The sequence below is a fragment of the Meriones unguiculatus genome, chromosome 11 (genome assembly GCF_030254825.1).
Source record: "Meriones unguiculatus strain TT.TT164.6M chromosome 11, Bangor_MerUng_6.1, whole genome shotgun sequence".
In the NCBI taxonomy this organism is placed as follows: Eukaryota; Metazoa; Chordata; class Mammalia; order Rodentia; family Muridae; genus Meriones; species Meriones unguiculatus.
The window spans coordinates 41,717,207-41,740,734 of NC_083359.1; the positions used below are offsets into that span (position 1 = coordinate 41,717,207).

At 41.4% G+C, this 23,528-nt stretch overlaps 1 protein-coding gene across 2 annotated transcripts in view; it reads right to left on the reverse strand.

Moving 5' to 3' along the window:
• Positions 1-23,528, reverse strand: part of Crebbp (CREB binding protein) — a 137,487-nt gene that overhangs the window by 104,109 nt on the left and 9,850 nt on the right. For both annotated transcript variants that reach the window (XM_021632412.2, XM_021632411.2), the window contains exon 2: positions 1,586-2,295. In XM_021632412.2, the coding sequence (XP_021488087.1) occupies positions 1,586-2,295 (710 nt within the window). The remainder of the gene's footprint in view (positions 1-1,585; positions 2,296-23,528) is intronic.

Genomic DNA, 23,528 nt, shown 5'->3' on the forward strand with positions numbered 1-23,528 from the left:
GAAAAGCCAAAAAAACAAACAAAAACAAAACCTCCTTCCAATAAAACTGTAAAAAGGGTGTAGATGTAGAATAAACCCTCTGCCAAGTACAGTTATAATTTAAGTTTACATTCTCCCTCTACTAATTTATCAAAAAGAGAGGAGTGCAAATTTTAATGTTGGGAATTACTTCACTTTTATTTCTTTAAAAAATAAATCACCTTCTTATCTACAGTAGCCTCAAGACTACCCAGTTACTCATATTCTCCTCAACCCTCCATGAAATTTATATTCTAATCATTTCTCCCTTCCCTTCTTGAGGACTAATCAAACCACAGAACAGCCCACATGAAGTTTGTTGAACTGCACAAAATAAGTACACCAAGTGGCCGCCTTCAGAAGCCTTTGGTTACAGGGCCTCTCCAAGGTCTGGTGCTTCAATGGCAAGCAGCCTGTGCCTCTTTCTCGGGACCTTCCGTCAGCAGTCTCCACCTATATGCACTGGTGTTTTGTCTGCATGAAAGTCTGCATGACAGTGCTGGACCCTGGAGTTACAGACTGCCATGTGGTGCAGACTGCCATGTGGTACAGCTGCCATGTGGTGGTTGGGAATTGAACCCAGGTTCTCTGAAAGAACAGTGAATGCTCTTAAACCACTGAGCCATCTTTCCAGCCCAGTATCCACCTTATTTGGGGGGGAGGGGCGTGCTTTACATCTATATCAATATTGTACTTAATTCTTCTCCAAGTTCAGACTGTGCTACACACAGCAGTTCCAAGGCTGGTGGCTGCAAACTCCAGCCCAGGCCTTTCTCTAGAACATAAGATCAAGACTACATAGAAAGGTCTTGAAACTACCTATAGAGTTCCAGAGTGTGGGGCAACATTCTTTCAGTATGCCAGTCAGTAGGCCTACCTCTCCAGTAAGCCCTCAGATGATGATAGTACTGCTGGTCTGAGGACCCCACTTTGCGAACCATTGTTCTGATGTTTGCACTGGGACACAAGGGTCTACAAATTCCCTGGCTCTGTTTAGTCCCTCTTCACTATCAACAGGGGCAAGTGGCTGACCATCTCAAAACATAGCTTCTTTATGAATAAAATGGAGACTGTGACAGTAAACACATTCCCAAGTGATATAAAGAAAAGGGTAGACAGGAGGATATACTTCATCAGCTGAGTAAGGAAGGGCCCTTTACCAGATCCCAATGCATTAAAAAGCTGGTTCTCAGCAGAAACCACCCTTCAACTGCGTGATTCCATTTCTACATATTTTCCTCAGAAACTAAAAACTGGCAATCAATGGCACCTGCAATCTGAGCCTTAGGAGGCTACAGCAGGAAGACCATGAGTTGAGGATAACCCCACCCCACTTAGACAGGGGGAAGGGGGGATCATTTTGAAGATGAGAGGCAGATTTTTAACTGAAAGGGACTAAAAAAAAAAATATATATATATATATATTTTTTTTCTTTTTCATAGACATTTGCAACTTTCAACAGAAGGGATAAAAAGGAGCCACATAGTCCCTTGTTGCCTGCTTTGTTACTTGAAAGGAAATGCCCACCATCGTTCTAGAAGCATCCAAGCACTTCAGCTCACTCACCTTGGTCATGCCTCCTGCCTGTGCTGTATTCAGTCCAGCGTGGCCAGCCATTTGTGGGGAAACCTGTGTCAAGGTCTCAGCTAGCACACTGCTTGTGGCCCCCTGCATGGCTGGTGCAGGGTAGGGCATTCCAGCTCCTCTTCCTCTTCCAGCAGCCCCAAGAGATCCATTCATGACTTGAGCCTGCCCTTGTTGAGCCTGATTCATTAAGCTATGGCCAGAGTTACTGTTGAGAAGGCCTGGATGAGTCTGGTTGAAGTTAGCATTCATGCAGATCCCAGGTCCAGTCTGTGGTGTGGCAGGGCTACTGGTCACCAGCCCCACTTGCTTTTGTGCTTGTGGATTCAGTGCTTGGGAGGCAGGGGGGGTGGGCCCAGAGGTGCTGGCTGCCTGTTTTGGCAGGCTAGGAGTTGATGAGTCTCCTTGGTTCAGAGGGCTCTTGCCCATGGCACCCAAGCTGGCCATGTTTGTACTGTTCGGCTGCCCCTGAGCCTGGCCACCAAGGCCTTGTTGCACAGGGCTGCTGGCACTCACATTGCCTATCCCTGGGTTGATGCTAGGGCCACTGCCTCCTCTAAGAAGCTCCGACAGTTGTTTATGTTTGGACGCAGCATCTGGAACAAGGTTCCCACTGTTTAAAAGGCTTAATTCTCCATTGGGGATCAGCTCATCAGGAAGATCATTTTCCAAGTCAAACAATGATCCAAAATCTAAAAATTAAGCAGAAATGAAAATGAGAACCTAAGAAAATGTAACAGCTCTCCAAATATCATGTTACAATAATCTAAACCTAATGGGACATTTCACACAGACTACTAGCATGTATTAAGAATAATACCAAACCAAAATGACACATTATTTGAAATAAAACAAGAAAAATATTTTTAAAATTCAGAAAAAGGAAACATTATGAGAAAAGAGTAATTAAATGGTATGGTGTGAGGAAAAACTCAAAAGCACAAATTAAAAGTTTAACAAATATTTTCAACAAGTCACTAAATTAAAATGCAAAGATGATTTTAAGAATGAAAGTATGAAAAAAAAAAGAATGTAAGTATGAAGCCAGATGTGGTGAAACACACATGTAATCCCAACACGTGGCAGGAGAAGATGGGAGAATCAGAAGTTCAAAGCTAATCTTGGTAATTATAAATAGAGAATGTCAAGGCCATCTTTAGTTATATGAGGTCACATCTCAAATAATAAAAAGCAGACATGCAAAAAAATAATTAGACATGGAGTTCTATAATAGCAATTTAGGGGAAATTAAACTCAAACCTACATAATTGCATAAACTTGAAAGTTAAACTTTTTTTGAAATACACTAGAAAATGACATTATTGGTTTTCAAGGGCTAAAGATACATGTATAAAGATATAGAAACTGAAAAATGGTTAAAATATACCTAAACCTTAGAGATCCTTGCACTACACAAGGATGATCACACAGGAAAACGAGGAATGCCATGACTCCATGTATAAATGGGTAAAGCATAAAAGTAGGCAACTATCCCCAAAAAAGATGAAACAGTGTTAACAGATTGGTCTTCTTGGTCAGCAAATTAAAATACAAGCAATTTCCTCTTCTGGCTCTTTTCAGAGTACCCTCCTCTACAGTGTGCTGTTGTTATTTTGGTTTCTCCATGTAGTGGACTCTCTTTATAGACCAGGCTGGCCTTGAACTCAGAGATCCACCTGCTTCTGCCCCGCCCCCCTCAGGTGCTGGGATCACAGGTGTGCACCACAGTACCCAACTGCACCATGGTCTCACCTGCAGCATGTGCCCTCACCTCTATTCCTTCACTCCCAAACCTCCAGAATGCTGCTCAGCTAGCAGCCTGTCTACACATGGACAAAGAATGAAATGTGCAAACTATATTCCCCATAATGTTATCTGTAACAGGAAGGAAAAAGGAATCGAAAACAGCAATAGCCAAAGGCAATTCAACCTAATGAATACAGATGAGACTCCCTGCACCAGAACTCCAAACTCTACTCCATCTCTCCACAACAGCTGTGCAACTTTGGGTACCTTACACAGCCTTTCTGTATCTCACTCTCCTCTGTCGTGTAGACGACAGAGCAATAATGATTCCTACACAAGCAGGGGTGTTACGGGTACCAGATGAATTAATGAGGTCTGTGGTAATATAAACTTAACAAGAATTAGCTTTTACAGCCAGGTGGTGGTGGCGCACATCTTTAATCCAGCACTCAGGAGGCAGATGCAGGTGGACTCTGAGTTTGAGGCCAGCCTGATCTACAGAGCGAGTTTCAAGACACCCAGAGCTGCACAAAAAACCATCTCGAAAAACCAAAAGGAAAAAAGAAAAAGAAGTGCTGACTGGAGCTGGAGACTAGTGCTGATTAATCAGGAGAATCTTCTGGATTGTCTGCCCTTCCAGGATCAGACTCCCTTCTTGAAATGACAACCCAGTGACCCTGAAGAGGGACCCCATATGAAGGGACACCTGCAAAACAACTGGCTGGAGAGATGGCTGTTAAGAATGGGTACTGCTCTAAGGGAAAAGTTCGGTTCCAAACACCCAGCTCTCCTCTGGTTCCCTCAGGCACTGCAGCAATATGCACCCCTTGCTACATACACACAATTAAAAATGAAACCTTTTTTTAAGCACCAAATAGAATGAATGTGCATGCTTGGATGCATGTGTGAGAGAGAAAGAAATGGAGTGGGCAGGGAAGCAAAGTCTGGAAGGTAGCACGTTCTTAGGTAATACATACTGAAGCCCTTAGGAGAAAAGAAGTTTTTGTTCACAACTTAATCTCGAGTACTGCAAAACCCATGTGCTTGTGTGTGTCCATTCGGTATATAGAACCTCATTTAGTATGGGAGAGTATACAGCTATTTGCTAGAACTGGCATGATAGACTTGGTAGTAGAGAGAATGTTAGTGGTCAAAAAGGGACTTGGCAGTGCTGCAGAGAAAGCCTAAATGCTAAGCAAAGCTACAGTCTGGTTTCCAGCCTAGAGAGAATACAAAAGGATTACTGGTCTATATGGCAGCTCTATGTATGCCAGTGTTAATGACTAGAAAATAGTGTGTATCCAGAGGTGCCAGCTAAAGCAGCTAAATTAAAAGTCCAGGCAAATGGTTTTAACTCTACAAAGTGTATTTTTCTCATAAAACAAGACATATGAAGATAGGAAAGTTCCAGGGCTGGATGATGTAATAGTCCAAACTTCACCAATTCAATTGTTAAAAATACTTTTGGCCTGGCACATGCCTTTAATCCCAATACCTGGAAGGCAGAGGCAGGGGAATCTGAGTTGGAGAACAACCAGGGCTATACAGAGAAACCCTGTCTTGAAAAACCAAAACCAGACAAAAAAACAAACAAAAAACCTTATATTACTATATTTTTTTAAGTTTGGATGTGGGTGTGGTGTGGTGTGGTGTGGGTGTATGAGTTCCTGTGGAGGCCAAAGGCATTAGATCCCCTTGGAGCTGGAGTTACAAGTTCTTGTAAGCTGTCTGACTTGGATTCTAGTACCTAAACTTAAGAGCCTTGTGGAAGACCAGTACATGGCCTTAACTGATGAGCCATCTTTCCAGCCCCATCAAGTTTCTACAAACTTAGATGCTGTCTTCTTTCTCTTCCTCCTCCTCCTTCCCCCTCTCACTCTTCTTCTTCTGTGCCCATCTACAGTGTGGATGGATGGCAATGACTTTTCTCCTGTTTGCAAGATAATTCTTTTAGGCCCATGGAGAAATCTAGTGATAAAAGGGAAACTTCTTCCTGAGCACCCCTTGCTAACAGGAAGGAAAATCTTTAACAGATTATGTTGACTAACAAGATGCCCGGCTTCCCTCACCAGTGCTGTGTTGTTTCCAGCACCAGAATGTGGTTGTGGTGCTTGGCTTATCTGGCCAGTTTCCCTTCTACGACCAGGAGAGATGCTACCCTTCCTCAAAGCAAACTCCCAGTCAGCCACCTCAGAACTACATGAGTTTGCCTACAGTGAAAGGTGGCAGTGATAGAAGAGAAATGTGCAGCTGGACCGTATAATCTGCTACCCTGGAAGAAAATTTCTTAAATTTCTAAAGGGATGGCAGATAAAGTTGAGCTTAAAGAAAGATAACCTCCCAAATTCACCATTGCATTCCCTACATCACCATTTTACCGGTACAACTAAGATTTGTTTGTTTGTTTATTGTGTGGGCAGTGCTCTGCCTGCATGTACACGTGCACACCAGAAGAGGGCACCAGATCTCACTATAGAAGGTTATGAACCACACGGTTGCTGGGAACCGGATCAAGACCTTTGGAAGAAGAGCAGCCAGTGCTCTTAACCTCTGAACCATCTCTCCAGCCCAAGCATGACTAATTTTATTTTTGACCAGTTACATTCTAGCCATTGTTCTAATGTTTTGGGCCATTTGTATATTTTTTTCATTTTCACGCTTTTCCATAACATACATACATATACATATACATATATATATACATACACTTATATTTCTACAGTCATAACTACTTAAAATATTTTTATAATGTATGACTGTTTATTAAGCTTTGTAATAGTCATAGCTAATTTTTGTTCTGTTTTGAGACAGGGTTTTTCTGTTTAGCCTGGCTGTCCTGGAACTCACTTTGTGTGATCTAAACATTTCTTAAATTTCCTTTTTTCAAGCCTAGTGTGGTAGTGCACACATTTAACCCCAGGGCTCAGGAATCAAGAGGCAGGTGGATCTCTGTCAGTTTGAGGCCAGCCTGGTCTATCAAGCAAGTCCAGTACAGCCAGGGCTCTGATAAAATTTCAATGCAGTTCTCCACAATCCTTGAGAAAAACAAAAAACAAAAAACAGAACTTCATCCAAACCAAAGTCAAGTATTAGGATAAAATCAGGTTTCCTTCCAATACGTCTGGGATCGGGATAAGGAAGCCATGTTAAATACTGAGTCAGCAAACACAATTCAAATATATTAACAGTTTGCAGCAACCTTAGAATTTTCCTATAGACTTCTGTAAGCATCTCAAGCACTCTTCCCAGAAGACGGAGGTGAAGCCAAAGAGAAAATATACCCAAAAGAAATGTTTAGGTAGATTCACAGGGCTATGTCAGGACCCCTGCCTAATAGAGGACAATGGAAAAGCTGAACCCAAGAGTTCAGATCCCTACTTAACCCCTGGCCTCATATCCTTGGGGTAAACTGCTTCTTTTCTTTATCCTAAAAGACCCTTATCTGCAAAGCAGAGATAATCACATGGAAGAGTTACTCAATGATGAAAGTTAAGACTAGAAAATCCTGTATCACAGATAGGGCTATAATATCCTAAAGACAACCAGGTGTCCTTTAATGCCCACATTCCAGGGGCAGAGGCATCTCTGTGAGTTCCAGGACAGCCAAGGCTACATACTTAAAGCCCAATTTTAAAAATAAACAAATAAAGCCTTAAACACAAATTCACTGACCACTTCTCACCTTTAGTATCTGCCCACCACTCTAGCAGCCAACAATCAGACCAGTTTTCATCTACACAGTACTCTACTCCCCTTAGCAAATGCACAAGTACTTTTATAACTGTGAACAGTGTTTTCCCTGATAATTGCTTTGGTTTCAGTTTTTACCAGCCTGCTGCCTTTTTGTCTTTGTTGATCACTTTTCTCTACGCAGCCCTGGCTGTCCTGGAGCTCAAGAGACCCACCTGCCTCTGCCCCCCCGGTTCTGGGGCTAACGCGGTGCACCACCATTGCCCAGTCTCATCTAGTTTCAATCCAAACATGTAGCAGTTGTTTGGATGAGCTGACCAAATGCTGCATCCTTATCTACCAGTTAGACATGTGAATATGTGTACAACCAAATGCCCTAGGTATGGCTTTGTTGGTTCGTTTTTGTTGTTGTTGGTGGTGGTGGTGGTGGTGTGGTTTGGTTTGGTTTGGTCTGAAACAGCTTCTCACTATGTATTCCTGACTGGCCTGGAACTCACAAAGTAGATATGTAGACCAGGCTGACCTAACTCAGAAATCTGCCTGCCTCAGTCTCCCATATGCTGGGACTAAAAGCAAAAGACACCACACCAGGTTCAAAGTGTGGCTCTTTTCATAAAAAAGACAAATGGTCTTCAGACAAACCATCACCCCCCTTCTCCCCACTTTTCCCCATACTCTCATACAAAAAAAATCAAAAGCAAGTGAAGGCGGTGAGCCAAGACATAGCTGCTTGACACAGCACACCTAGGCCCCAACAGTGAGCTAAGTAACAGCAATCTAACCCATCTGAAGGCCCTAAGCATCAGCTTAGAATATCATTTCCAATCTCAGATACATTCTCTTTTTCTCTGCCAATTACTAAAAACCCTAGGAGAAAGCAAAGCTGAAGCTGTACCAATAGGGACACCCTCCTTCCAGGACCTTTGCCTTGAGGAGTAGAAGTCGAAGTCACACATCAAATAGCAACACCTCTTGTCATATTTCATGGCTAGAGACAAGGATGTTCCCAATGCTGGGGCTTCCTGTTCATCAACCTGAAGTCCATCCATTTAAATAAGCTGATATGCTAGAAAATGAGCTACAGTTTCCCCATTTCTACTAAAGCATTGTGAAGCCAAGGAGGTACAGTGTGGAAAGAGGACAGTGTAAGGACTTAGGACTTATGACAGTAAGTGACAACCAAGTAAAATAACAAAGGACATTTCACTTCATTGCTAGCTGAGAAATCCAAATCAACAGTCTGCAGACCTTACTCAGGTCCTAACCACTTCTGAATACTCACAGATAAACAATGGTACCCCACCCAAGCTCTGAGCAGCAGAGGTGAGTACACATCTGCAATCCCAGCACTGAGAGGCCGATTCAGAACTGCAAGTTCCAGACCAGCCTGGGCTAGAGAGCAAGATTCTGTATAGAGCCAGAACAAAACCTAGGGCTGGCTGGAGAAGAAGCAGAGAAATGTAAGAGGGAGGAGGAGAGAGTGAAGAAGGAGAGAGTGAAAAAGAGAGGGTAGGGGGAAGGAAGAGAGAAAAAGGTAGAGAAGGGGAGGAGTGAAGAAGACCAAGTCAGAAACATCAGTATCTCAAAGTTAACAATGAACAAACTACTGTCAAATACTAAGAGAAAAGGAAGCTGCTCATTTCACAGAATCAACCACCAGGATTAGCTCAGCAAGAGCTGTGTCTGTAGCCTTAGCTGCTTGGAAGACAGAGTCCAGAGATTTACCAACACAGTGAGACCATTCTTAAAAAGAGCCAAGTGTAGAAATATATTAACTGTATCTCAGTTACTCAAGGGGCTGAGACACAGTCAAAAGCTCAAGGCTTTGGCAATTTATCAAAATTTTAAAAATAGGATAAAATGGGGGAAAGTTAAGGGTCAGCAGTAGAGCACTTGCCTAACATATCCCAGGTCCTGGATTAAATTCTCAGAACCCCAACCAACCAAAAACAGGAAAGTGGCTGAATCAATGTATGCAGCCAATATGTGACAGCAGTTGGGAGATTTGCACCAGCCAATAAAAATCATACACAAAACACACCTTCTTTCTAAAATACCTTTTCTTGCCTAGCACAGCATACATAACACATAATCCTAGTAGTTGGGAGGTGAAGACAGGAAGATCAAGGGTTCAAAACCAGCCATTACATGAGACACTGTCTCAACACTCAAAATCAAATAATCAATAAAAAAGAGGAGCTAGAAAGATAGCTCAGTCAGTGAAGTGCTTCCTAATAAGCATAAAAGACCTGAGTTCAAACCCTACTACCACTCAAGTTACAAAGAAAAAAAACTTAAAGAAGGTATAGTGTTGTGCACTAGTAACCCTAGACTAGGAAGCACAGGTACATCTCTGGGGCTCACTGGCCAGCTGGCCTAGTCAGTTAGTGTGCCTCTCGTAAGCCCCTGTTTTAGAAGAAGACAGAACTCCTAAGGCATGAGATCTGAAGGCGACCTCTGGCCTTCACCCGCATGCACAAATACATATGCAACATACATGCATGCACAAACACAACACAAAGTTTAAAAACAAAAACAAAGTACTATCTTAAAACCTTTAATTTCTTTTGTATTACATTTGGAGGCCCAAATTCTCTGTACTGACATAAGTGGCATTTGTCTCAAAGCATGCTGACAAATCATCTTGCCACACCTTCTCCTGGCCAGAAGAATGAGCTCTTGTGCTCTACAGATACACCAACTAAGTTGTTAAAGTTATACTACCAACTTCACTTTGCAACTCAGGAAGGTACAAGCTCTGTGTGAAGCTGTATGTCTGGCTCACCACTGCCAACTCAGTGCCTTGGCATAAAACATTAGTATTAGACATTTAATAAACATCATGAGTGCATTAATTATAAAAAGCCAATTGTAGCAAGTTCTTATATAAAGATATAAAGCAGTAATCTTAACATTTATTACATTTTAAAAACAGAACAAAAAGTAATAAATTCTTTTGGAATGTTACATTGTTTTATTCATCTTCCTCTTCCCACTTCTTATGTTCTAGGAGGGCGGAAGGAGGTTCTAGTATGCTAGAATCCTCTCTATGGCTACACCTTAGCATCCATGAACAAGGATCCTGAGGCTGAAACAAAGACTAGCCATAGAGGAAGAAATGGTAGTACAAGAAATGGATGCTGGGTTTTAATTCTCATTTTAATCGGGGGGGGGGGGGGGGGGGAGATGTACGTGCATACAAGCGTACATGTCTTCGGATGGCAGGAAGGAAAGGGCACTGGCTTCCGGACAGCTAAGTTACATGCGGTTGTAAGCCAACCAGTATGAATGCTGGGAACTGAACTGTGCAAAGGTTCCTAACTACTGAACCATCTCTCCAGGCCAAGACTCTTTTGTTGCGCTCATATTTTCCCTAATTTCAAGACTAAAGCTCCCTTCCCAGGAATATTTTCTCTCCACCCATTCTTCATTTCTTTTTAGTAGCCTTACTTTTTGTGGAAAATATCTGCTTTCTTTAATTTTTCGAAATCCTCTAAGTTCTTTTGGCATTCACTTGTATTATAACTGACTACGCAAGCGTTCCTCTCAAATCTTTTTTAAAAGCTGAACACTTCTATTCCACTACCCTGAAAAAAACTAAGAAAAACAAATTTTTAATTCCCAAATCACTCCTGGATACAATGTGAGGCAATGCATCTGTCTGTTAAGCCAGTCCACTACACAACAAACACGCACACATACATATATACATAACAGATATACATATATACATATATGATTTAGAGGCTTATTTATTGGGTTTTTGTTTGAGACAGTGTCTTGTGTAACCCTGATTGGCTTGAAACATACTATACAGACTAAGCTGGCCTCAAACTCAAGAGATATGTCTGCCTTTGCCTCCCAGGTGCTCAGATTAAAGGCATATGCCACCACAGTTGGCTCAAGTTAAAACATTTTTTTGTAAAAAACAAAACAAACAAAAAAAAACAGAAAAACAAAACAAAACAAAAAAAAAACAGAAAAACAAAACAAAACAAAACAAAAAAACGTTGGGGCAAGACATGCTGAAAAGTACACATTTAAAGACACCTGGGTAAATACTTTATGGCTACTACTCTTAGCTGAACTAGAGACTATCCTGTACTTTCTCAATGTATATATCAAATATTACTATTTATACACAAACAGGAAAGGCCGTCTGATCTGGTGTAATGAGAAGAGCACCAGTGGGTTCAAATCACAACAGTCATTACCAATGCTATCTTTCTGTCCTGGGCATGCTTTCCTCAGCAAGATAAGAGTGTACAGGCAGTGTGTCTGCAGGATATTAGAAGAAGGAACTCAGTAATAAACTGTGTGTACATTGAGCCTGGCACATAGTAAGAGCACAATAAACATCAGTTTATTATTATCACAATCACAGGAAAACTGAGAGCTCAACTTAAGAGCCTGACTATCAAGGTCCCAGCACTCACACTTGTCCAGAACAGGGCAAGGCATTACTGTATGCTCAGCCCTGATAATATTCTCAGCCTGAATGACTTGTAGCCATTCTGGAAGAAACGGAGTTTATATTTAGCTTTGGAAATCCTTAGCAATTATACGAATATATAATGCAATAGTTCTCCAATAAGAGAGTGTGGAGGAAGAAAGAGCAGCAACTATGCCAGTCTAAGTTTATCCACGCAATGACACAGGTTCCCAAAGACACTCATCTTCTTTCCCCCAGTGACTATTAGGAAATGATTAAGGCAAATCTCTCTAAAGTCTTCTATAACTCAGTCTTCTTTTATGCAGACATGCTATCACATAATTACTACAGAATACTGGTGTTTTAATTAATTCTGGTTGAGGTGGAATTTTTGTTTGTTTATTTACTTGATTGGTTGTGCTTTTGGTTGCTTTTGTTGTTTGTTTTTTTCAAGACAGGGTTTCTCTGTGTAGCCTTGACTGTCCTGGGCTCACTTTGTAGACCAGGCTGGCCTAGAACTCACAGAGATCTACCTGCCTCTGCCTCTCAGAATGCTGGGGTCATAGGTGCGCCACCACTCCAGGTTGTTTTTCATTTGTTTGTTTGTTTGAGACAGGGTCTCACAATATACCTCTGGCTGTCTTAGAACTGGACATGTAAACCAGGCTGGCCTTGAACTCACAGAAATCCACGTCTCTGCCTCTCACGTGCTGAAATTAAAGGTGTGTACTACCATGCCCCGCTTTTTATTCTGAGCAGTTATCTATATAAAGTTTCAGCTCTCAGAGCAACTGCCCTGTTAGAGACCAACTCCACTGTGATAGGCAGTGGCCTCCTTCCCCAGCCCTCCCTAAAGTGGAGAACAAGTCACCTACCTAGACTGCCCCGCTTAAATGACTGGCCAGGTTTATTTCAGTCTTTGATAAGTCATGCTACAGGAGGATCCATCCAGAGGCTCTCTAAAGTGAAAACCTGCCTAATAAGTCCTTAAATATTTACATTACACACACACTAAAACTTAAACTAGAGGAAACCAAGCAAGGGATTTATTGAAATCCACAGGGGAAAAAAAGTGCAAAACCTTAGAAAAAAAAAGATCTAATTTTTAAATTGTGCTTCAAGAGATTGGCAAAATAGCTCATTGGGTAAAAAGCATTTGTTGCCAAGCCTGACAAACTGAATTTGCTCCCCAGAACCCACACGATACACACACACACACACACACACACACACACACACACACACACTAAATAGATAAATAATTTTAAGAGAAAATCTAATGCACTTTAAGTTCAGGCATAGTGACTGATACCTAAAATCCCAGCTGGGATTTTACACAGAAAGTACCAGAGTAGCCTGGGTTAGAGAATAAGACCCTGCCTCAAAATAAAGAAAAAAGAAAAAAAAAATCAAGAATTATTTGGCTTGGAAAGGATAAAATCCATTTTATATGATTAATAGCAAAATGTGAGCATTTTATTGTTTTCTCAAATGCACTTCGTGACCACTCTGCACTAGATAACTGAACACTTGTTTTTTAACTTTCCACTTAAAGAATTCAAGACAAGCAAGGCATAATAACACAAGCCTACAATATAACACTCTAAGGAGATGGAAGCAAGAGAATCTTCAGTTCAAGACCAGCCTGGATTACTTAACAAGACCTTGTCACAGAGCAAATAAAACTTAGCCCAAGACCAATTAATCTGAATGTTCTCTGTCATGCCCTAAACCAGCAAGTACTAGAAACCAACTTCCCATGTTAATTCTGTAGACTTAACAGTCATAGGAAAATGCCACTCAACTACTCAAACAGCTTGTGCTCGCTACCTCCCTCAGCCTTACAGAAGAGAAAAACCTTCATAAATACAAGGATGGTACAGAAGGCAGCTGACACAGCAGCAGGCCACCAGATCTTAACAGTACATGACTTAGAAGCTCTTGCTGGTTACCTTAACTGTATGGAACAGGGACAGGAAGAAGGGGTTCATGGTTTTCTGCCAGTGTGGCTGGAAGAAATCAATCCCCACTAAAACTTAAACTAGAGGAAACCAAGCAAGGGATTTATTGAAATCCACAGGGGGAAAAAAGTGCAAAACCTTAGAGAGTATAGTGTAAGTGACAGAAAAAAAAAAGATCTAATTTTTAAATTGTGCTTCAAGAGATTGGCAAAATAGCTCATTGGGTAAAAAGCATTTGTAATACTACCAGCCGCCTGCCCACACTACAACTCAACCAATTGCTGGGGAAAAGGATTATCCTGTCAAAAACAGTCCTGGAAGAAAAGGAATGTGGGTGCTCAGCCACAACTGGACCCCTGCAGAAGCAAACACTTAGATCCAGATGCTTGCCTGGCCGTCTCAGACTCTGTAGCCACATATCAACATAAGCAAGCAGACACCAGTGGGCCAAGTCTTTGGGCCAACAGCTGTGAGTTTCAGAATAAGCAGGTAGCAACATCAACTCAGGAGAAAAAGATGAACATATCCTGGAAGTCAAACGAATTTAGACCTTATAATATAGAAGTTTACATGGGTTACTGAATGTCCAAAACAGAAAATCAATACATTAAGTACAAAAATACTCCATTAAAAACAGGGGGTGTCTCTGTGGTATAGAGCCTTTGCCTAGTTTGTGAAAGGCCTTCCGTGGGTTCAATTCCCAACACTACACTAATAACAACAGCAATAGTAAATGAGTAAATAAATACATAAGAAACTATAATTGGGTATGATGTTTTGGATTGTAATCCCAGCACCAGGAGGCTAAGGAAAGACTGCTCCAAGTACAACACAAGCTTGTGTCTCAGAAAATCCCTTGTCCTGGAAAAATTAAAAGGCACAAAAGAAAGGAAAATTGTCAGCTGAAGCACCTAAATATTGAGCCATGTGTGTTAGCTAATACCTATAATCCCTCAGCATTAAGGGCTGAAACAGGAGGATCACCAAAAGTTCAAGGACAGCCTGAGCTATATAAAGCCATGTCTAAAACCTAAAAAAAAAAAAAAAAAAATTATTAACTACTAGACTATGTTAACAAATATACATACACCACTTAGAGACATTTACACTGAGCATATATGTGCTGTTTTTAAGGCTTTAAGACTTCATCAACATACATGCTTTTGGAGAAAATATCTGATGAAATCAAAATTACAGAAACAGCAAGACAGCTCAGGAGGTAGAGGTGCTTGCCACACACACCTGACAATCTAAGATCAACTCCCAGTACCCACATGAGTGGGAAAGAGATAACCAACTACAAAGCTGTCCTTTGACTTCCACACTTTATGACACATGTACGTACACACACACACACACAATTTCAAGTACAAATGCGGGTCAGTAAACTAGCTTGGCAGATACGGCACTTGCTGCCATGCCTGACAACCTGAGTTGGATGCCTGAAACCCCGTATGGTAAAGAGAAGTGGTTTCCACACGCTGCTCTGCTACTGGAAAACCGGCATGTGCACACTCTCCTGCCCAGCTATACACTGCAGACAACAAAACAACTGTGATTCTAAGAAACTAAGTTTTAAGCCGAGGGTGGTGGCCACACTTTTAATCCCAGCACTCAGGAGGCAGAGGAGGGTGAATCTCTGAGTTTGAGGCCAGCCTAGTCTACCAAGAGTTCCAAGACAGCCAGGGCTACACAGAGAAACCCTGTCTCAAGAAAAGAAGAAAAAAAGGGGGGGGGGTGTAATTAATTTTTGAAAAGGTGGCTCAATGGGTAAAGATGCCCACAACCAAGGCCATGAACCTAAATTCAATCCCCAGGACACAGGTGGTGAAGGAGAGAACCAAGTCCCAAGAGTTAACCTCTCACCATCCCAAATACCCCTGCCACAAATACAAGTAAATAAATAAATGTTTTTTTTATTTAAAAAGAAACCTGAGAAAAAATTACAAATGCCCATAGCTTTTAACTAACAATCCCATTCTAGGATCTGACTGCTCTACAGGTTTACTTGCACATTTAACATCACAGGGCTATACATTAAAGCACTGTAAAATAACACAATCAGAAACGCCTAAATACCCATCAATGGGAGCTCAGATAGAAACACAGGGCGCACAACCGAGCGCAAAACTAACTAGCATGGTCAGGACTGAACACGTGAGGAAAAGCGGGGCGCCGTGGAGCTCGCCTGGGATCCCAGAACTTGGGGAGGAGAGGCAGGCGGATCTTTGTGAGTCTGCGGCCAGCCTGGTCTACAAAGCGAGTCCTGGACAGCCAGGGCTACACAGTGAAACCCTGTCTCAAGGAGAAAGAAAAAGAAAGAAAGAAGAAAAAGGAAAAGGTGAGAAGATGGAAGGAATCAAGCACTGCCTGTTCACTCTGTCACTGGAGAGATCCGAGGCTTGTTAAATACTAGTGTTAGTAGTTACGGAAACTGGTATTTCTAAGGTAGTCTCCTCACTGTAAGCTATTCAGGCCCAAGTAGTCACCTTCAGCACCTATGATCATAAACAGAATGGCTCCAGGTGCTCCAGATTTCAGCTGGACTTTGCTGTTAAGAGAATAAAACCTGAAATAGATTAAAATATTTTTTTCATATGGGTTTAAAATCATGGAAAAGGAGGAAAAAAACTTTATGAATGTACTAGTTTTATTTTTCTAAATAAATGTTACAATCTGCATGCAACATTTTATATCTAAAGCACAGAACTATAAATATTGCTCAGATATCAGAACTACAAATATTGTCCAGAAATCTGACATCATTAAAAAAAACAATTCAGACACTGGTTCTTTCCAATAATTCATCAGTGAGAAACCACTAATACAAAGATGGGGAATGTAGCAACAGAAGTGGAAACCAAACCTAGAGGCAAAACACAATCACATCTTATCTCTGTCCCACTTTTTGTTGTTGTTATTTTTCGAAAGAAGGGTTTCTCTGTGTAGCTCTGGCTGTCCTGGACTTGCTTTGTAGACCAGGCTGGCCTCGAACTCAAAGTGATTAGCCTGCCTCTGCCTGAGTACCAAGATTTGTTTGTTTGTCTTTTCTGGTTTTTCAAGACAGGGTTTTTATGGATAGCCCTGGCTGTCCTGACTTGCTTTATAGACCAGGCTGGCCTCAAGCTCATAGAGATCCACGTGCCTCTCTGCCTCCCAAAGTTCTGGGATTACAGGCATATACCATACATTTTAATTCCAGTGACAAATCGACTAGCTGAGATGATATGAGATTTCTTCAGTTCTGTCTATTTAACAGTGCAAACACTAAAAGTATTGTGATCTAAGCACAGCAGCAAAACTTCACTGTTAAAATAAGACAGAATTGAGAGCACTGAAGAGATGGTTCAGCAGTACTTATAGCTCTTGCAGAGGACCCAAATTCAGTTCCTACCACCAAAATGTCAGGAAGCTCACAACCACTTACAATTCCAGCTCCACGGGATTCAACACCTTCTTCTGGCTTCCTCAGGTACCCATACACACGAAGATATGCACACATACATAAATAAAAATAAACATTTAAGGGGAAAAGGTGCTGAAGTGATAGCTCATGCAGTTAACAGCATGCACTGTTCTTGCAGAGGACCCAAGCGAGGTTCCCTGCACCAAAGTTTGGCAGCTAACTGTGGCCTCTAACTATAGCTCCAAGGATATCTGTAGCCTCTGGCCTCTGTGGCCAGTGGCACTCCCATGCGCACATCCCCTACAAACATACATATTAAAAATAAAATAAATCTTAAAAGATAGAATGAGACCTACTCTTATAATATTAATACTTCCAATTATTCCAAGATATCCATCAGTCTAAAATGTTCTTACAATAGATCCGCATGTACAAGGGAGCCACTTTGGGTAATGTGTAAAGAACCCACATTTGCTTAGGGATGCACAGTACAGCTTTAAATGAGAGAGAAAAGCCTTTAATCCCCGCACCCAGGAGGAGAGGCAGAGAGACCTCAGAGTTCCAGGGCAACCAGGGCTACACAGAGAATCCTGTCTCAAAAGAAGAAGAAGAAGAAAAAAAAAAGTTGTAAAATGAAAGAAAAGAAACGGCCAAGGCTGGCAGGCTGTGGGAAAGGCAAGTGACTCCAGAAACAGAAAGGCATTCGTCAAATATTTATTTCAAATACAGAATGTATTATCCATTCAATTTTTAAAGTAATTTTACTAGCGTGTGCACATGTGCCGTGTTGTATGTAATATGCGAGGATGTGCACGCACTGTGCATGTGTAGGTGCATACTCAACATTTAGCGTGTGAACTTTTTTAAAGAAAATTTCCCAGCATCTTTTTCCCCCCCAAGACAGGGTTTCTCTGTGTAGCCCTGGCTGTCCTGGACTCACTTTGTAGACCAGGATGGCCTCGAACTCACAGAGATTTGCCTGCCTCTGCCTCCGTTGAGTCCTGGGATCATAGGTGTGAGGCACTGTAACTGGCTAAAATTTTCCAGTATCTTAAGACCCCTAGTTCCAAGTCTTATAACGCTTTCAAAGGGTACTGTTCCTCCCCAAAGTGGGGCTAAGATAAAGGAAGCCAACTCCACAGATACGAGCTTTGATGGAAGAATGTAGGCTTGCAGAAAACAAACTGCAATACTTCTTCCCTCAATTACGCTGGACATGGTCAAATTTTCAAACCTGTATTATTCTTTAAACCTTAAAAAAGACAGACCATAAATCTCTGGTCTGATAGTAAAGCTGATATTAAAGTGACCTTACCTGGTCTCTAGATAGCCAACCAGCTTCCCCAAAACTCACCTTGCAGGGCCCTCCTATGTCTTTCCTCTGATAGGTCAGTCCCCCCACCCTGCCTGAGGTATCCAGCTTCAGCTTCTTTAGTCAGAAGCTGACTCTCAGGGTTTTTTAATATTCATGGCCTACGTTAGTTTTCCAGTGTTATTCACAGAGGAAAACGTTGTTATACTGTGGTGTAGGCCCTGGTGATCTGGAGGGACAAGAAAGGCCTACCTATATATAAATAAAAATAAACTGTAACTTTGCAGGGAGGTGGAGAGATGACAAAGGCACTGCTGGGAATTGGCAAACTGCCTAGCCATACACCCAATTCTGTTCCACCAGACAAGAACAGCTTTTGGACCAAGGTTATCACTATGACCCGGCCAAGCGTTGTCTCTACCCCTCACAAATAAACACAACCAGCACTGAAATATTTGTTGGATAAAAGAATGAAGTGGTGGAGGTGAGACTGGAGGGCAGGCCTGACCAACTCCCTGAGGGCAAGACCACACCATCTATGTCCATCATCTCAAAAGCCACTGGAGGCTCCTAAATTGGCGTGGCTCAGTAAACAGTCCAAAAACAAAACTGACTTTTTGAAAACTATTAGGGTGCTCAAGGGCTTACATTTACAGACCTTCACACGTGATATCTGTGCTGTTCCCCATGCCCAGAAAAGAACCACCCTCAGGTCTCAGCACACATCACTATCCCCAAGAAGCCTCCCAAGACCCTTCAGAGCAAATTCTGCCCCATCTGGTGTTACAGTCACCCTCTGAGTGCTGTAGCAGCAGACTTCCCCAGCATGAGTACATCCATGAAGGCAGAATCTAGGCCTGTCTTGTCCCTCAAAAATCAACCAGGGCCCACAGCACAGTATGACAACTATTAACCCAGTGAATAACCCTGAAAAATTAACCTAAGCCGTAAGTAGTTATTTCTGGAAGTATCCTCCATCTTTAAAAGGACTTTGTCTTTAAATCATAAACATCTTAAAGAAAAATCCAGACAAATGTGAGAAGCAAATGAGCTTAGAGCCAACTGTTAAAAACAATGGCCATTAATCACACGAGGTCATCTACTTAATTTTTTTCAATAATTTAACATTTAGCCAGGCATTGTCGCCTATGCCTGAAATCGCAGCACTTGAGAGATAGAGGCAGAAGAATCAGAAGCTCAAGGCAAACCTCAGCTACATAGTGAGTTTGAGGCAAGCCTTAGCTACTAAAAACCCTCTCTCAAACAAACAAAAGTAAATAAAAAAGTTAATAAAACTGAATAGTTCTTGCATCAGATTTGTCGTATTTCAGGTAGTTAATGGTATGGTGTGGGCTTTTCACGCCTATTGAGCAGCGCTGACCTCTGGATCACCAACATCATCTCAAAAAAAAAAAAAAAAAAGCAACGTGCAAACCTCTCTAGCTGTTGAGAAGGAATCCTTTCCCCAAACTTCAGACACTAAGAATGCCATCACAAAAATTAAAACACTGACTTCTCCTCCTATTATCTGAATGGTCCCTGAAGAGGTTTCATGAAAAAGTCAACTGTAAGCAGGTCATGCTCTACAAAGAACAACTCATCACCCGAGTATAAGACCCTATCAATGGTTTATACCTTTGTTTTTATCTTCAGTATTAACTGTTTACTAGATTACAAGACTTAATGACACCCACAATTACAAGGAAAATTATTCTTTATACACCATAGCTAAAATATAAAAGAAAATGGAAAAATAATAACCTCCAATGAAAGAACTTCTCATCACAAGAGTCTTCAGAAAGAGGACACCCCACAATACTAGAGCTGGATCTTCTCTGACCTCAAGATCCATGGGTGGAAGCAAAGAGAAACCAATGAGGGCACGACTGCACTCCTCTCAAAAAGGCCACTTAACAAGCTACACAGGGAGCCCACAACCATTCTCTCCTAATGCTGCTTTCTATAAAAGACAACTTTTACAATTTCTCCTTTTACTCTGTAAGTCCTAACCCATATCAAGCCTTTGCTCTGAAACTGTAACTAGAAACCAGTTCCACTTAATTTCCCAATAAAGAGCAGATCAAGTAAAGTGAGCCACACAATTGCTTGTTTAGTAGGAGTTCCAAATCTTAGCTCTCAATTCATTCTTTCTATAAACTGGAGGTGAAACTGCATTAGGCCATGGTATGTGAAACAAGAAAAGACAGCAACTTCCCATACTGTCCTAGGGAGAAGCTACAGGGTTTAGGTCTGGGACGAGGTCTCATCCCTGTATCAATAACTTCAGTCCTCACTGGCCCCAAGAGTAATGTTTGCTATTTTCTCAATTAATTAAACAATAATAGCTGCCTCAAATGGTTATATGCCAAACTCCCTAAGAGCCTGATAAACACAAAGCTAATCAAACTGAGCAAAAGTAGAATACTGCAAGGGGAGACTCCCTTTTAGAGAGATCTCTGCCCCACACCCTTTGTCCTCAAGACTCCACAGGAAGCCTCTGGCCCCAGTCACAGAGCTGCTGAGCTGGGAGCTAAACTTCCATGTCCACTGAGCCCAAGCCAGGGCTCCCTCCAGAGCATATTCGGCTGGCTCCCAGTATAAAAAGCTCTGACATTTCCTTCAACTCTGAGTCATGCTTAGAAGGTTCTACTTTTAATCAGGTGACAAATACTCAAAATATTTTAATCCAAAAGAACTGGGTCAAGCTTTCATAGTCCATAACTATCAACGCAATCCCTACTTATTGATAGTTTTCTAAAGCTCCTGAGTGTCATCATTCAACTCATAATCAAACACTGAAATCTATTCAATTCTATTTAAATGTTACCCCTGCCTTCTACATAGGTTATCATAAAGAACAACCTAATTTTCTGCTATTTCACTGGCTATGCTAACTACAAAGCTAAAACATGCAAGGGGATGCTGACAAAGGACTCAGCAATTGAAGGCACCTGCAGCCAAATCTGATGACCCCAGTTCATTCCATGGGACCGAGTAACACAGAAAGACAAAACTCCCATGTGTTCTCTGACCTCCACACAAGTGTCACGGCACACTTGCAACTCCCACACACTCCTAGACAACTTCACATACACAAAATACTCAAATAAGTAAACATGGCTAGGTGGTAGTGAAAAGGGGAAATTTTTCTATTATAAAAATAATTATAGGGGCTGGAGAGATGACTCAGAGGTTAAGAGCACTGTTTGCTCTTCCAAAGGACCCAGGTTCAAATCCCAGCACCCACAGGGCAGCTCACAACTGTCTGTAACTCCAGTTCCAGGTGATCTGACACCCTCATACCAATGCACATGAAATAAAATTAAATAAAATAATTATATTGCTGCAGAATGTATAGCCCCATTAAGCAGACCATTCTCTGTATTACAGACTGAATTCAGGACATTAATTCAGTACAGCTCTAAGAAGAAATACCTTGTGTACACGTTGTGGCTATACACAACAAGGCACAGGTGAAGACTGGCAAATTAAGAGATCCTCAAACAGTAACAGATGAGGCTCTTAAGGGATGGAAGAAGATTTCACTGCTAGGCTTTACTATTCTTAGCAATGCTTCAACTAAATATTCTTTTTGATTAATAGAAACAAAACACAAGGGGAAATGTCACTGGAGATAATATTCAAGTATTTCTTAACAGTAAGTTTTAATAGGAATTCAACAGTTAGACACAGTACTCAAAAACAGACTTGCTACCTGAGGGAACCAGAAAACACCCCAATAGTTTTTCAAAGACAGCAACAGTCCTTTATACTGTTTAGAAACTTTAAAAAGAGAGAGGGTACTTTGCTTACTTCTAAACCTTGCACACCCTGTCTCCCTGTGTATAAGTATCCTGGGTCAGGACCATTCAGGGTTTAATCTCATCAGTGAGCCGAAGAGCACCCATGCAGGGCTCTTAGAGGACCACCCTGGGGAAGCAGAACATTCAAAAACCCCACAGTTATCAGTACAATGGTTCACATTTCAGTAAAGTGAGAGGTTTGTTTTGTGTTTATATTTTGTTTTGTTTCCTGAAGACTAAGCTTGAGACTAATAAAAAGGCATGATCCCTTTCCCAGTTAAAGTATCCCAGTTAAAGTAAAGTGGACAGGACACGGCAGATCTGACAGATATGTTCCAAGAAGAAAGCAGGTGAGGGCCATCCCCAACCTCAAATTGTACTACAGAGCTTAGTAATAAAAACAGCATAGTACTGGCACAAAAACAGACTTATTGATCAATGGAATTGAACTGTAAATCCATATACTGATGGACACCTGCTTTTTTATAAAGAAGCCAGAAGTAAGCACTGGAAAGGGCAGCATCTCTTAACAAATAATGCTGGTCAACCTGGAAGGCTGCAAGTGTAAGGATCCAAACAGTTTCGTTACTTACCATCCTGAACAAAACTCAACTCCAAATGGACCAAAGACTTCAATATAAAACCAGATACACTGAACCTGACAGATGAGAAAGTGAGGAATAGCCTTGAACATGCTGGCACATGAAAAGATTTTCTGAACAGAACACCATTACCACTCACAACAAGGGGAACAATTAAGAAACGGGACCTGATATAACTGAAAAGCTTCTGCATGGCAAAAGACACTATCATCCAAAGTGGCAGCCTACAGAATAGGGAAAGGTTTCTACCAACTACACATCCAAGAGAAGGCATATACAGGGTACAGATCTAACAGAGAATTCTCAAAAGAAACTCAAATGCCTGAGAAGCACTTTAAAAAAATGTTCAACATCTACAGTCATCAGAAAAATGCAAATCAGTACTGAGATTTCATTTTTACACCTGTAAGAATGTCTAAGATCAATCAATAAAGTAAAACAGCTCATGGTGGCAAGGATATGGAGTAAGAGGAACCTTCAAGCATTGCTGGTGAGACTACAAACTTGTACAACCACTATGGAAATCAGTGTGGCAGTTCCTCAGGAAGATGGGACTCAAACTGCTTCAAGATCCAGCTGTACCACTCTTGGGCATATACCTAAAGGATGCTTCATCCTATCACAAAGACACTTGCTCAACCATGTTCATTACTGCTCTATCCGTAACAGTCAGAAATTGGAAACACCCTGAATGTCGCTCCACAGATGACTGGATAAAGAAAATGTGGGACATTTACACAACAGAATATTACTCAGCCATTTAAAAATAAAATAAAATCATGAACTTTGCAAGTAAATGGATGGCACTAGAAAAATTCATCCTGAGTGAGGTAACCAAACCCAGAAAGACAAATATGGTATGTATTCATTTATATGTGAATACTTGCCACTAAGTCAATGATAACCAAACTACAATCCATAGGTTAGATATAGAGTAAGAAACTATATCTCCCTAGGAAAGGGAAATAAAATA